Source organism: Choristoneura fumiferana, chromosome 22, assembly GCF_025370935.1.
Source record: "Choristoneura fumiferana chromosome 22, NRCan_CFum_1, whole genome shotgun sequence".
In the NCBI taxonomy this organism is placed as follows: Eukaryota; Metazoa; Arthropoda; class Insecta; order Lepidoptera; family Tortricidae; genus Choristoneura; species Choristoneura fumiferana.
The window spans coordinates 4,345,863-4,360,297 of record NC_133493.1 but is presented as its reverse complement, the minus strand read 5'-3'; the positions used below and the strand labels follow the sequence as shown (position 1 = coordinate 4,360,297).

Genomic DNA, 14,435 nt, shown 5'->3' with positions numbered 1-14,435 from the left:
CTTAATCAGCAGCACTAGCGACATCTATGTTTCGACGACAGACGTCACACTCTTTCGGAACTAACCGCTCACCCAAACAAGAGATGTCGCTACTAAGCAATCAAATTATGATTAGTTTTATAGGTTTTTTGGACAAATTTGGAGTTGAAATAAAAAATACAAAAAGACTCCAAAAAACTAATCATAATTAGATGGTGGATTTTGAGAGTATACGCGCAGCTGTTAAAACGCAGGCCAAAAGGTATTCTCATTCTTAGTCATCTGATCAAATGGTAGGGCTAAAGCTGAAAGCAACTACATGACATCGGTTACAAGCTCATTCCATCCATTCAGTCCATTATTCTGGTGAGAATGATGATAAGACCTACTGTGTAACCCTCTCAGGCTGACTTATGGTCTAGACTTTTTAAAGTACCGTACGTCCACTCAGGCCTCCCCCATAGACATCCAGTTGCCTCGCTTATGCGGCTTGCATTCACTGTGAACCAGAGACGCGTTGAAAGTATTACGAGTACATAAGTTAAATCAAAAAGTTTTTAGAGGTATACTGATTGTATGTAGGTACAGCACCCTCGCGCTTTATAGAAATTAAAAAAAAAACCTACAACAAGAAGCCATTTCTGCATGAGTGAATAAAAACATCGGCTCCTCAACCGCATTTGAGTTCGAGTAAAAGAACGCGTCAAGTCTTTGACTCCTCTTTCGGAAACAGTCTTTGTACAATCACCAACTTACCCCTGCAGTTGAAAGAGGCGCTGCCGCTTTATAATTCAAGCGATTCAGTACGATGAAATGTTAGTTCTTAGTTTATCCACTTGCGAAGATAAGTTGGTTTTGAGAGTATTTTGTTTGATGTTGTGGAAATTATGAACTGTTTGCTTGTTTTTTGAGATTTCTCGGACAAAGCTTTAGAAGTAGTCAGCAATTAAATTGCGCTTTATTTATTTAGTGTGTAGGTACCTTATTTTGTGAAATGAAGTATCTATAAACTTAAATAGTTAAATTCATACTAATCCTTACATTATAAATGAGAAAGTAACTGTCTGTCTGTTATCTCTTCTATCTAAAATTTCGTTAAAAGATAACTGTGCTATAATAAGATTGGTTTTTTGGAATCTTTTTGTATTTTTTATGTCAATTCCATTTTTTTTTAAGCTGAGATGTGGTGCATAGGGGAAATTCGTGTCTGTACCGTTGTCCAGCAGTGGTGTAGCGGTATAGCACGCGGCACGGAATGTCGTGGAGCTGGGTTCGATTCCCAGTGCTGGTCTTATTTTTCTGGTTTTTCTGTGCATCTATATTTCAGTTTGTATTTTCAATTTGTGCTATAATAATTTAGTTAGGAACATACTGGACCCTATTAGAAACTTCCGCTGTCTGTCCGTCCGACCATTCGTTAGGCATTTGAAATTTTCATAGAAAATATTTTTACGTTTTCATGGTAGTAACTCATTTCTCAAAGGGCTGGCAACGCATCTGTAATGCCGCATTCACTTTTTTTATCTGTCGTGTTGTGTCTCGGTTTCATACATTTTATATGGTTGCGTTCACATTTATCCGATGCAGTGTGTTGTGACGGCTTGTGTTGTGTCGCATCAAAGCTATAGACAGAGAGATAGAGAGCATCACAACACAACACAACAGATGAATGTGAATGCAGCTTTTAACCTTATGTTATGGATGTCCATGGGCGGCGGTGATTGCTTTCCATGGGTGACTCATCTGATCGTTTGTCCCTTATCCTACAAAAAAAACTTTATGAAAATGGGTTCGATTTGTATTTTTTACCGGTTATTTTATATTGATCTTATTCGGAATTTTTAATAAAAAAAATACAGTAGAAAATATGTAGTATACTTAGATGAATGATTGGTCTCGCGCGCTCGCTCGACCGTGACCAGTAACTTAATAGACCACAGAATAATTTATTTTCCCAATAATTCGGGTAAAAGTGGAGCAGCTGGCAACACAATTCGTCACGCACACTAGCATCCTTGCAAATTATCTTACACCGTTCTTACGGACACTACAATATTGAGTTGCCGCATTCACGAACCTTTTGTTTTTAGGTAGCGCGGTATCTAGTCGAGCGAGCGCGCGAGACCAATCATTCATCTAAGATAGTATACATAACGGTATCCGTTCATATCGCAACTAACGTTAAGCAATTTCGCAACTTTTCATTTCACAAACTCTAACAGCCTTATTCATAAAAAGTTAGAGCCTCCTTGAAGGCTCCTTGAAGGCCCGATGCTAAAACCGTGATTCATAAACGTCTGTTAGCGCTAATCAGTCGATCAAGGCTCTGCTAAAGTTAGTGGACCGTAGACCCTCCTTTATCTCTCTGCTAAGTCACAAATGGCCGCCACAAGTTTGAACAGCTGACTTTGACTAGAGCAAAAAACCATAGGTACCGAAGATATTTATAGTGAAGGCAGGGCTACGCAGATTAAAAAAAAAACAGGAAAATTTTATTTTCAGGAATTTGTATTTAAAAATCCTCTAAATTAGCAACAATAAATTAACAATAAATATGAAAAAAAGGATGATTAACATAATTATGGCTTTTTGCACAACATAAACATGCGGATCGGAAATGGCGGGAAAACAAACATCTCGCTTTTTATTTTTTCCTGTAATTTGCTGTCACTGCTGTCAATTTTTTTTTAATTATCGATTAGGCCATTTTTTGTCTTTGATTTGTCAAGGTGGCCAACATAACGCGTCTAATCCGTCTATCAGCAGCTCAACAACTAGCAGACTGCTAGCAAGCGTTTATGAATCATACTTCTTGACAACCGTCTAACAAGCTTAATCAGTCTGCTAAGTAACAGACTGATCAAACTCAATTAAGGATTTTTATGAATAAGGCTGTAAAACTGTAAATACTCCAGTTTTTATTTCAGGGCCATCGTGTAAAACCTTTCAAAACCCTTTAGGTTAGGTTAGTTTTATAAAGATTCTGAAATATTTACAATTTTAGAAATACTAAACAGTTGCGAAATGAATCAGATTGCCAAACGTTTAGTAGTGAAACATTAGTGAACTATAGGTAACACCATCAATTATTACTTGACGTAATTTGTACGTCAAACCTCGATTCTCCCATAGATTTTGAATTTGACCTATCCATGACGTCACTTGTTTCCCAACTCAACCGACTATTTATTTCAAAGCAACTAATTTTCAAGTCTATAGGATATTTTCATGTGTTCATATGTTTTTTTATTAGAGTCGCGCCTTGGAATTATTTCATGATGTCAACTTCTACCCAGAAATATCCGTTTAGTAACCCCAAATCACACGGCCGTTTCAGTCCCCCAATAATATTATGCTCACAATTTGGCAGTCAAATGCGAAGCAATCTTGATAGTGCTGTGCGCTGTAGTTTGAATAGTAAATCATATCGCGCATGTAAATGTAAAACTACCCTCTTATTCGGGATTGGTATTGGAAGGCTAACTGTTATGCGATTTGTTTTTATTTATGGTTATGTCAGATGTTTTATTTGAGTTCTACTGAATTATGGATGACTTTGTTTTTTAAACATAGGTAAAATTGTTTTTAATATGATATTTTATTATTTTATGAATGTCTCACAAAGGTTCGAGTAGCTTTTTGGTTTGATTTTTTTCTCCTTTTTATAGCTGTTTGCGTAGAATTAGCTTTATCGCTATCCCGCGGGAACTATGCTATTTTCTAGGACATGCTTTCCCCGGGATTCAAAGTATCTGTATACAGTTTCATCTAAATCGGTTCAGCTGTTTAGACGTGAAGTGGTAACAAACAAACAACTTACGAACTTTCGCGCTGATGATGATTTAAGTAAGTTGTAATTTATAGTTGTTGTTGTTGTAACTCTTTATTGTACATAAAACATTATGAAAATTACAATTAACAAGAGAAAGAGATGTACAAAGGCAAAGGCGAAGGAGGAGGGGAGGTAGGGGGGATAGTTTTATAACATGTAAAGCCTGTAACGTATACAGGGTGGCTCATTTACATCGCTCAGTATGGGAAAGTCTGAAACTATAAGACATACGAAGATCTGTTCTTAGGAACCATGTCATCGATTATAGTAACAAGAAAAACTGCATTCATACATTTAAAAAAAACCTATATCTATTTACGTCGTTAAGTACGCAAAGGAAGTAAAATCTCTGCATATACCGACGCAGATGCGACAGCATGCAATATTAATCCCAGGCATCGACTTATCAATTAATAGCCAAGTTATTTAAAAGCGGCTAAGGGTCAAACCCCATACAAGTCAGCTGTTGATCAAAGGTCCGTTCGGTCGACTGGCTTGTTACGACGTGATGCTTCGGGGCAGAATGTATGACATGTTTATAGGTAAGGTTGAAAGGGACGGTGGGTGAAGCTTAACCGAGAGATCGTGTGGTAAAATGATTTCTTCTAAACCGCTATACCTACTCGACTAGTCTAGATAGAGCTATATGTATACGAGTGCGCACTATGCGAATTTGGAAAAACTCAAGAGTTGTGAGCCCATATCTGAACCCACGATCTTGAGAGTCCATAATTCAAACCACTAGGGCACCATGGCTTGATAATAACATACGTTCCACTAAAACGGTTCTCAAACTTTTTTGGTGACGCAACCCTTTTGGAAAATTAAATATTTGTTGGCTTAACATTTTAATTGAATGGAAAGTTATACTCTACGAAGTCATAGTACCTACCCCTTAAATATTTATTTATTTTCCACATTTACTTCTACGGAGCCGCTGCAGAAACGTCCCTGGGGTCCACGGAGCACACTTTATTATTTATAGTCGAAACTGTTCAAGAGCGTGTCGGACACGCCCAAGATAGGGTTCCGTAGCCATTATGAAAAAAACAAGTAACATTTTTCTAAGAATCTTCCAACTTTAGGTACATTTCATAAATTAGTCTGCTATTTACTCTTAAACTACTAATAATTCTCAAGCAATCTAAGCCGCTATAATTGCCCATGTAAATTTGATATATTTTCTACCATTCTGTTTTTTTTCAAATTTTTCCACCCAACAGTTTAGATTGCAGAGAGGGGGGACGACGCTCGATTTGAATGAAAATTTGCACTTAAAATTTGAATATTTCGCAAAGAGATCACTGTATAGAAAAATTGTCTTAGCAACCCTCCAATGGTTTTAAAAGACCTATAAACAGACAGACATACAGACGGATAGACATGGCGAAACTGTAAGGGTTCCTAGCTGACTACGGAACCCTAAAAATCAGGGTTCGCTTCGCTACTTTGCATAATAGAACAAGATAATAGTGGCTAAAGAGACTTGATGTAAGAATGGGCAGCCGCGCTCTATTTCTCCCACTACGAACTCCGTCCGGACTCCAACCTCTGTGCTGTGACAGGCAGGATCCGCATTATTTTTCCAAAAAGCAATAGTGAACGCACGACCACGACCACTCTGTCAAAAGCGACTTAGGGTCTCCCTACATCTATCGACGCTGAACCGGCAAAGGCCGATTGAAAAAAACCTTTATATCCACGCAATAAGAACTAAAAAGGCATAGTTTAGCTTGAATCGTCTCGGACGACGTCTGCCGACGCGTCGACGTCTTTTCCGCTCTTATTGTGTAGACATAACCCTTTTTTTATCGGCTATTGCTGATTCCGCGTCAATAGATGTGGGAAGACCCTTAGAAGATAATTTCACCGCGCTATCTCTCTCTTAGGCTGTCTTAGAAGAATATAGTTACAGGTTAGTGTAGGTACCTACTTAGTCTGGCTCCCTTTGCTTTCAAAAACGTCAACCGTCCGTCACCTCAAGTCTCGGAATAGTTGAGTGCTGTAAAGAGTCGGTAAAGAATTATTTTTTACGTGGATACCTACCTTGTTTCCAGGCCACCAGTATCGCTTGCCATGGCGCTATCACCAGCTCGATACCCGCTCCTGTCTCCTCACTACGCGCCGCTGCCGCCGCCGCAGCCACCGCAGCCAGATTCTTCGAGGGACCATGAGGAGAGGAACCACACTGACAGCGATGGTGAGCATTGGATTGGGATGCATTGAGTAGGCAGCTGGATAGGCAGTGCCTATACCTTGGTATAGAGCCCCCTCTGCACGCCTACGGTCTACGCCTAGATCGGAGTTGTTGCGATTTTTTACAAGCTTATATTTAACTTACCCTGTTTGTTGTTGTTAGGTCAAATCTTGCAAGTTCAAATAGACTCACTTCCAGAGTGGTCGGATTGACTTGAAATCTGGTATACCTTATGTTGCCGGCCGTTGGGGCCGAAAAGTTCTCGAATAGATTCTTATGTGCTGGAATGGGCTTTGTTATGGTGGCCTTACTGTTACCACTTGCTGGCTGACTGCAGCATTATTAGCCCGTGGTATTGGTACTAACCAGGTTGAGCCTGACCGGGTTACTACCACATTCCCACAGAATACCAGCGTGAAATAGTTGCTACTGTGTTTCGTACGGTCAGTGGGAGATCCAGTGGCCCACCTCCCCTCCCTCCTTTTACCCCCTGCCCCTTCCCCTCCCACCCTTTTAGGCTGGCAACGCACCCGCAGTCCTAATTATGCTGTAGATGTTCATGGGCGGCGGTGATCGCTTACCATCAGGTGACCCTCATTCTTGTTCTCAGCTATTTGATAAAAAAACAAGAGCGTGTCGGACACGCCCAAAATAGGATTCCGTATGTATGTAGCCATTACGAAAAAATTAAGTAATATTTTTCTAAGGATTTCGTATTTTATACGGAATCTTCCAAGTTTAGGTATATTTTATACCTTAGGCTCATATTTTAGAGTAAAACTACTAATAATTCTCAAGCAAACTTAGCCGTTATAGTTTTCCTTGAAAGTCTGATATGTATGGTGAAACTATAAGGGTTCCGTTATTGCCATTTTGTTTCCGGAACCCTAAAAACGAATAAAAACTAATACTAATCAGATCAGATTATCATTATGATTTTGATTTTTCGAAGACAAAGGGCTAAATTTGCTTTGTGTGGGTTTTTGGAGATTACAAATCGATCTAGCTTGGTCTTATCTCTGGAAAAACGCTTATTGTTGAGGTTTAACGCGAGCATAGCTCGGTCACCCAGGTACTTTAATATGATATGTATGCACATAAACTTTTATGTTTGTGGTTAAGTATACTTTTTCTATCGCATTATAAGTGCGTAAAATTTCTGTAATTAAAAGAAAGAAAGAAAGAAAATACATTTATTTAACGCCATAAAACAAACATAGAACAGATAAAGACATCATCATGTCAGCCGAAAGACGTCCACTGCTGGACATAGGCCTCCCCCAAGGCTCTCCACTCAGACCGGTCTTGTGCTTTCCGCATCCACCGCGATCCCACGAGATAAAGACATAGGTACATGACGCTAAATAGGTCCCCACTCAGCATAATACCACGGCAAGCCGTGGCGCTGGGCGCTGATTTTCAGAGAGGACCTTATCTAAAAACTAACTTAAAATATACCTAACTATAAAAAGAAAACACCATCTAGGAGGCCCTCCTGCGGCATAGACCCCAACACACTGGCGGCATTACCTCTCTGTACAGTTAGAGAAATTCGCTGGGAGAGGTAAGCGCTGGCGAACATTCTATTCCTCTTACTGTAAGGCCAGTGGTAAAACCTATTTCACGGGTTTTCTAAATTAATTTCTTCCTGGAAGTTTCCCGTGTCTTAATCAAAGAGGTGTTTTATTGGACCAGCTTTCCCTATATTTCGTACTTCCATTACCGCTGATTACCGCATTAATTTCGAAATAAAACCGTGCAGTTTTCCTGTCAATTATATCAGTAGGTGTTTCCCGTGGCTTAACCCCAGTTCCATTTTTAGGGTTCCGTAGCCAAAATGGCGAAAACGTAACCCTTATAGTTTCGCCATGTCTCTGTCTGTCTGTCCGTCCGCGGCTTTGCTCAGGGACTGTCAATGCTAGAAAGCTGTAATTTTGCTGTAAACTATGCCGACAAAATGGTACAATAAAAAAAAATTAAAAACAATTTTTTATACTAGGTACCATAGACGTAAAGTGGGGGTGATTTTTTTCTCATGCAAACTTGTTGTGTGGGGTATCGTTGGATAGGTCTTTTATTTTAAAGCTATTAGGGGGTTGCTAAAACATTCGATTCTGTGATCTGTTTGCAAAATATTCAACTTTAAAGTGCAAATTTTCATTAAAATCGAGCGTGCCCCCCCCCCCCCCCTCTAAAATCTAAACAGGTGGGTGGAAAAAATATTGAACTTACAAGGAAAACTATAACGGTTAACTTTTCATGAGGATTCATCATCATCATCATCCCAGCCTATATACGTCCCACTGCAGGGCACAGGCCTCCCCTCAGAATGAGAGGGCTTGGGCAGTAGTTCCCACGCGGGCCCAGTGCGGATTGGGAACTTCACACACACCATTGAATTGCTTCGCAGGTTTGTGCAGGTTTCCTCATGATGTTTTCCTTCACCGTAAAGCTCGTGGTAAATTTCAAATGTAATTCCGCACATGAATTTCGAAAAACTCAGAGGTCCGAGCCGGGGTTTGAACCCACGATCCTCTGCTTGAGAGGCCATAGGTCAAACCACTCTGCCACCACGGCTTATTCATGAGAATTATAAGTAGTTTAAGAGTAAATAGCAGCCTAAGGTATAAAATATACCTAAACTTGGAATATTCCGTACAAAATACGAAATCTTTAGAAAAATATTACTTCATTTTTTCGTAAATGGCTACGGAACCCTATTTCGGGCGTGTCCGACACGCTCTTGGCCGGTTGGCGCTACTTTGCGGAGGTCCATATCAATGAACTAAAAGAATTTCTTTGCTCACCCGCGACCTTATTATACCTAAGTTTATGCAAAATATACGTGTTCATGCAGTTCCTCCATCTCCACACTGTAAGAACACACACAAGTCACACAAAACCACCTATCATCACCACCACACTACACTGACATGTTTCGAACTCAACCAGAGCTCATCTTCAGAGCACACCTAACATCTGGTAGCACGGTTTACGGTTGTGTTGCCCTGAAGATGACCTCTGGTTGAGTTGAGTTCATATACTTACGAGATTTTTTTTTATCACACGACTATTGTTAACACCGTAGAAGCGTGTTCAGATATTTTCGATTGCTATTTTGCTCAGAAATAATTTTCAAATAATTTTCATTTATTCATATAGATATTTCTGTTTTTTCACAGATGACAGCATCGATGTTACCAATGAAGAAGATTCCACTTCGTACTCTCCGCCTGCTGCTAACCTCGCAGCGTATCCTCAGAACTGTGGACCTTGCAGGTAAATAATACTAATAGCATCTCCATAATTGTTAAATAACTGATTTCTTTCCTATGTATATTTTATTATAAATAACAAATCACGAAAAACAAGGGCCTTTGCACACCGCGTTTCTTAACGCGCCGTCGACGCGCGTTTGTATCGATAGAATTTCGATATGCTCGTACGCATCTGCAGTTCTGATAGTGCTGCGGATGCTATGAGCGACGGTAATCACTTCACATAAGGCGAACCGTCTGCTTGTTTATCTGCTATTACATATAAATAGAGTAGTACCTATGTAATGGCTGCTCTATACGGATAGAAAAACGCGTTGTCGACGCACGTTTAAAAAAACGACACGTTTAAAAAACGCGATATGCGAAGGCTTTTTAAGAACAACTACGAGAGAATATTTATTCGTAGAAGAACAATATCGGATACCATTCTAGCATAGTCCGATGGTATCGTTCTACTTATCCATGTTTGTATTTTTTTTGTAGAATATTTTGCAAGTGTAAGCTATGAAGATTTTCTGTGAAGAGTCCCGTGCCCAGCAGTGGGCCGTATATTGGCTGGGATGATGATGAAGCTATGAAACTTGTTATAGGCCGTTAGGTGTGGAGAGTGCGGCGGAGACGGCGGCGCGACTGCTGTTCATGGCAGTCAAATGGGCCCGGAACCTACCTTCTTTTGCAAGTCTCGCCTTCCGAGATCAGGTCAGAAAAATCCTTTTTCACTTCTCATGCTCGTAAAGTTGGTGTTTATGCTAGATCTAGGCGACATAAAATTACTTTTTATGCTCTAGTGCATAAAGTAAAATCTTCGTCTAAGACCAAGGTGATCAGGTGTCAACAGCCACGAACAAAAAAGTTTCTACTTATATATTTTTTAATGATCTTTCGTAAAAGAAGACCAGCAGTTGACATTAAACTATTCTATCTTAGAAAAAGCGTGTAATTTTTTTTTTATAACAAATATTGAACCGACTACAAAAAAACCATAAAAATAATTTTCTACCAGTCTGAAGTCGGTGCCTTAGCACGAGCCAGCAGGAGTGATTGGCCCAATATAATATAGTAGGTTTGTAGGTGAGGTAGACGACGGTAGGTGACTTCAGACTGGTAGAAAATTATTTTCATGTTTTTTGTAGTCGGTTCAATTTTTTGTTATAATTTATTTTTATTTTTAGGTGATCTTACTTGAAGAAGCGTGGTCTGAGTTGTTCCTATTAAATGCTATTCAGTGGTGCTTGCCGCTCGATGCTGCTTGCACGGCGCTCTTTGGGAGCGACCAGACTGACCAAGGTACGTGGTAATTTCAAGTAGCTGTCGTCATTATCATTATAAACCCGTGCTACATTGAATTCACACCAGCTCAATACGTGCCACAAACGAAACGTTTGGGCTTATATTTTTGAAATCGCTATTAGGTAAGACTTCTATCCATCAAACGGCACAGAAGGCATATTGTTCAAGTTCGCAATCACGATCGCATTTACCATTTCTATCTGTTAAACGGCAAGGAAGAATTGCAAAACTGAAGTGGCAGTTGGCGGGGCACATTGCTCGCAGGACTGATGGCCGATGGGGTCAAAAGGTTCTCGAATGGCGTCCGCGGACCGGGAGACGAGCTGTCGTCGGTAGGCTTCTAACAAAATGGAGCGACGACCTGGTTAAGATCGCGGGATCGCGGTGGACGCGGAAAGCAGAAGACCGGTCTGAGTGGAGGGCCTTGGGGAGGCCTATGTCCAGGAGTGGACGTCTTTCGGCTGACATGATGATGATGAAACGGCAAGGATGAAGGTAGAAAGGAATCATCATCATCCCTTACCTTCATAACAAGAATTTAAGAGTAAAATGGCTTGGGTTGTAGACGTTGTAGTTCACTTACGGGTCCAGTCACATGTGCCCTTGAGCTGCTTCCCAGTCACGGGTTTTCTCCCGATGTTTCCATCAACGAAAAGTTATGGTATAAACTAGCCTGTTGCCCGCGACTCCGGCCGCGTAGAATTCGTTTATCGCTATCCCGCGGGATCTGTGCAATTTTCCAGGATAAAAACTATGTCCTTTCCCGGGACTCGAACTATCTGTATAACGAATTTCATCTAAATAGGTTCAGCGGTTTAGAGGTGATGAGGTAGCAAACAAACAAAGAGACATAAAATCTCACATTTATAATATTGGTGGGATACAATACCAAATATAATTTCGGAAATAGATACCGAAAACTTCAGTGCTGCGAGTCCAGTCTTGACTTGAGCCACAACGCTGTTTGACAGGCCTTAAGTCAAGCCACTTGGTTATCATGAAAAGAGAAAGAGATAATGATTGCGACTGCGATCACCCACGCGTTAGACAATATGGCCTCAGGATTGGAGCATGTGAGACAACATGGCTCTAGACTTACTAGTCAAAGGTACTTACTCATTAAAGTCATTGATGTTACAGAAAACGACGCGGGTGCACTGCGGCGGTTGCGGTCGGTGCTGGCGCGTTACCGCGCTGTGCTGGTTGACCCCGCAGAGTTCGCTTGTATGAAAGCCATTGTGCTTTTTAAATCTGGTCAGTATTGAAAACTATACACACCAATTAGTGCAAGAAAGATGAGTAAGGGAGCGAAGCGGTCATTTATATTAGTGTAACAATATTAAAGAACAACGTTTTCTTGTCGTACCCTGCGCCAGTTGGCACAGATTACGAAAACTAGAATTGTGTTTACAAATGTTAATACCAAGACTTGAGTGAAGTTTTATACTCGCACCATGCAATTGGTCGCTTTGTAGCGGGTACCAAGTGTTAGTTTTATTCATGACATCAATTACTACAATGTGACCAAAGTATTTGCCACAGCGGAGTGCAAAAATATCTGACATCATATCCTACCGGCTCTAGAATTAGAGTTGTAACAGACAGTGATGCACGCTTTGTTGTATCAGACATTGGTGCTGGTGACTGTACGTATGAGGCAAAGTGGTAGAAAATATGATTCTTTTCATCTCTCCTGTTCGGAAAGTTTAATTTTCATGGGTAGATAGCCGGGTGGAAAATTGCGTTTTCATCTCTAGGGTGGAAAGTATTTTTTTTTTATTTTTCGATTAGCCACGGGGTCGAAGATAATTGAGTTACGTCAATGACACTTTTTTTTCACGTTTTGGCATGGCCATCTAGATGCACGTCGTGACCAAGGAGCTTATATACAACACTGGAGGTTGAACGCCGAACATCCGTTTAAAACAAGAAATTTGATCTTTATTACGTTTCGAACATATTCCATCTCTTTCTTTAGTTAGGTTAAGAAAGTGATGGAATATATAAATAAGTAATAAAGGTCAAACTTCAACGCGTTCAACCTCCAGTTTTGTAGGTATATAAACTCCTTGGTCGTGACCAACTCGATTTTTTTTTATACTCGGCCGAGGCAAGTGGCCAGGTCGAAAAGGTACCGTTGGAGGTTGGATATAAGTAAATTCAATTTACTGAATACTGAAAATCAATTTAATCATATTCTAATTTTTTTTGTACTATTTTACTTTCCTCACAGTCGAAATGAAAAGTAGAATGTCTAACTCGGGTGAAATTACCCATTTCCCCTCGAATTATTGAGATAGAAATATCTCAGGTGAAATGGGTCACTTTCCACCCTTGGTTATCAATCTACTATTTACGAATTGAAAGTTTATGAAATAGATGTCACTCCCTCGCATCAACGAGTGGCAGTTGGTGAATATATGAGTAACTAGTAGAGCCGGTTTGATAAAGTTCTTCCTTTTCCAGAGACCCGTGGCCTCAAAGACCCTCTGCAGATCGAGAACCTCCAAGACCAAGCGCAGGTGATGCTGATGACGCACGCGCGGGCCGCGCACGCCGCCGCGCCCGCGCGCTTCGGCCGCCTGCTGCTGCTGCTCCCGCTGTTGAGGCTCGTCGGACCCCAACAACTCGAGAGGGAGTTCTTCGCCAAGACCATAGGACAAACTCCTATGGAGAAAGTGCTGGCAGATATGTATAAAAACTAGTAGTAACTGTATAGACTGCGTGACTTTGTAGCTCGTTTGCTGTTTTTTCGGCTATATGTTGGTGGGGGGGACTTAGCAATTCTAGGGGGAGTTCTTCGGAAAGACCATAGGACAACTCTTATGGAAAAAGTGCTGGCAAATTTGTATAAAAGACTATTAGTACCTAATACTTATACAAAGACTAGATCGTCTGTCAATGCTCAGGCAGTTGGGCTGCAATATCTCAAGACAAAAGTCTTCTACCAGTGTGTGTTGCCAGTATGGCATTCGTGAAACTTAGGCACGTTTCTCGGAGATACAGAAGTTCGCACAAGAAGACAAGTCACTCAAAGTGCAATTGAAAGAGGTAATAGCGAGGCCAGCCATAGAAAAACTATAGTTACTGACTGAGCTCACCACATTGCAACCAATAACCATTGATTAGAGGCGTAAAGAGGATCGACTAAGATCACGGGAAGGCATTGACTGTGGCCAGAAGAGAACCCATCATTATGGAGATCCTTGGGGCATACCAGCAGTGGACATCCTCTTACTCTACAGTTTCAAAGGAAGGATGCAAGACTACCTGCTTCTCTTACTGCTGGAGAGATAGTTCTTCGCTGAGCCTATAGAATAGAATAGACGCAGACGACTGTGGAAGGAGTACGTAGGCAATATTTATTAATAGAAATATTGTTTAAGCATTTAATTATTTAAAATACAGTGCTAATTGTATTAGTTCTAGTCTGTGTGCTTCTCGCTTAGAATCGCTTCTCAGATCAGGCTCAGTTAGAGAGATTTGCTACTCCCTACATGTATAGGAGTCTACTTAAAGCTCTGCATAGAGGACCCTGCTTGCATTGCATTGCATTGCATAATACTAAAAGAAATCGGCCCTGTATGTTTACCTAATACGATGCAAGCGGGGCACTGTAAATAAAGCTTTAAAGTCTACAAAAGATGTGAGGAGCGACAGAAAAACAAATAGCCTGGGTTAAAGCTTTTTCTATGTAAAATGTACTCGTAATTAGCTTAAGGATGAAATGGTTATTAATTGTATATATAACTACTAAAATAATATGTAATAACGAATTATGGCCTCTTAAGGAAATGTTAAAAATGTATGTAAAAATCCATGTAAATATTTAACGTTACTTGTTCTTTTATTTGATGTT

At 40.4% G+C, this 14,435-nt stretch overlaps 1 protein-coding gene across 1 annotated transcript in view; it reads left to right on the top strand.

Moving 5' to 3' along the window:
• LOC141440304 (photoreceptor-specific nuclear receptor-like) overlaps positions 1-14,228 on the top strand; it is a 57,429-nt gene extending 43,201 nt beyond the window's left edge. Inside the window, exons 7-12 of the mRNA XM_074104779.1 lie at positions 5,869-6,011; positions 9,191-9,287; positions 9,877-9,985; positions 10,459-10,573; positions 11,717-11,830; positions 13,043-14,228. Of these exons, the coding sequence (XP_073960880.1) occupies positions 5,869-6,011; positions 9,191-9,287; positions 9,877-9,985; positions 10,459-10,573; positions 11,717-11,830; positions 13,043-13,281 (817 nt within the window). The 3' untranslated portion in view covers positions 13,282-14,228. The remainder of the gene's footprint in view (positions 1-5,868; positions 6,012-9,190; positions 9,288-9,876; positions 9,986-10,458; positions 10,574-11,716; positions 11,831-13,042) is intronic.
• The last annotated feature ends 207 nt before the right edge of the window (positions 14,229-14,435 follow it).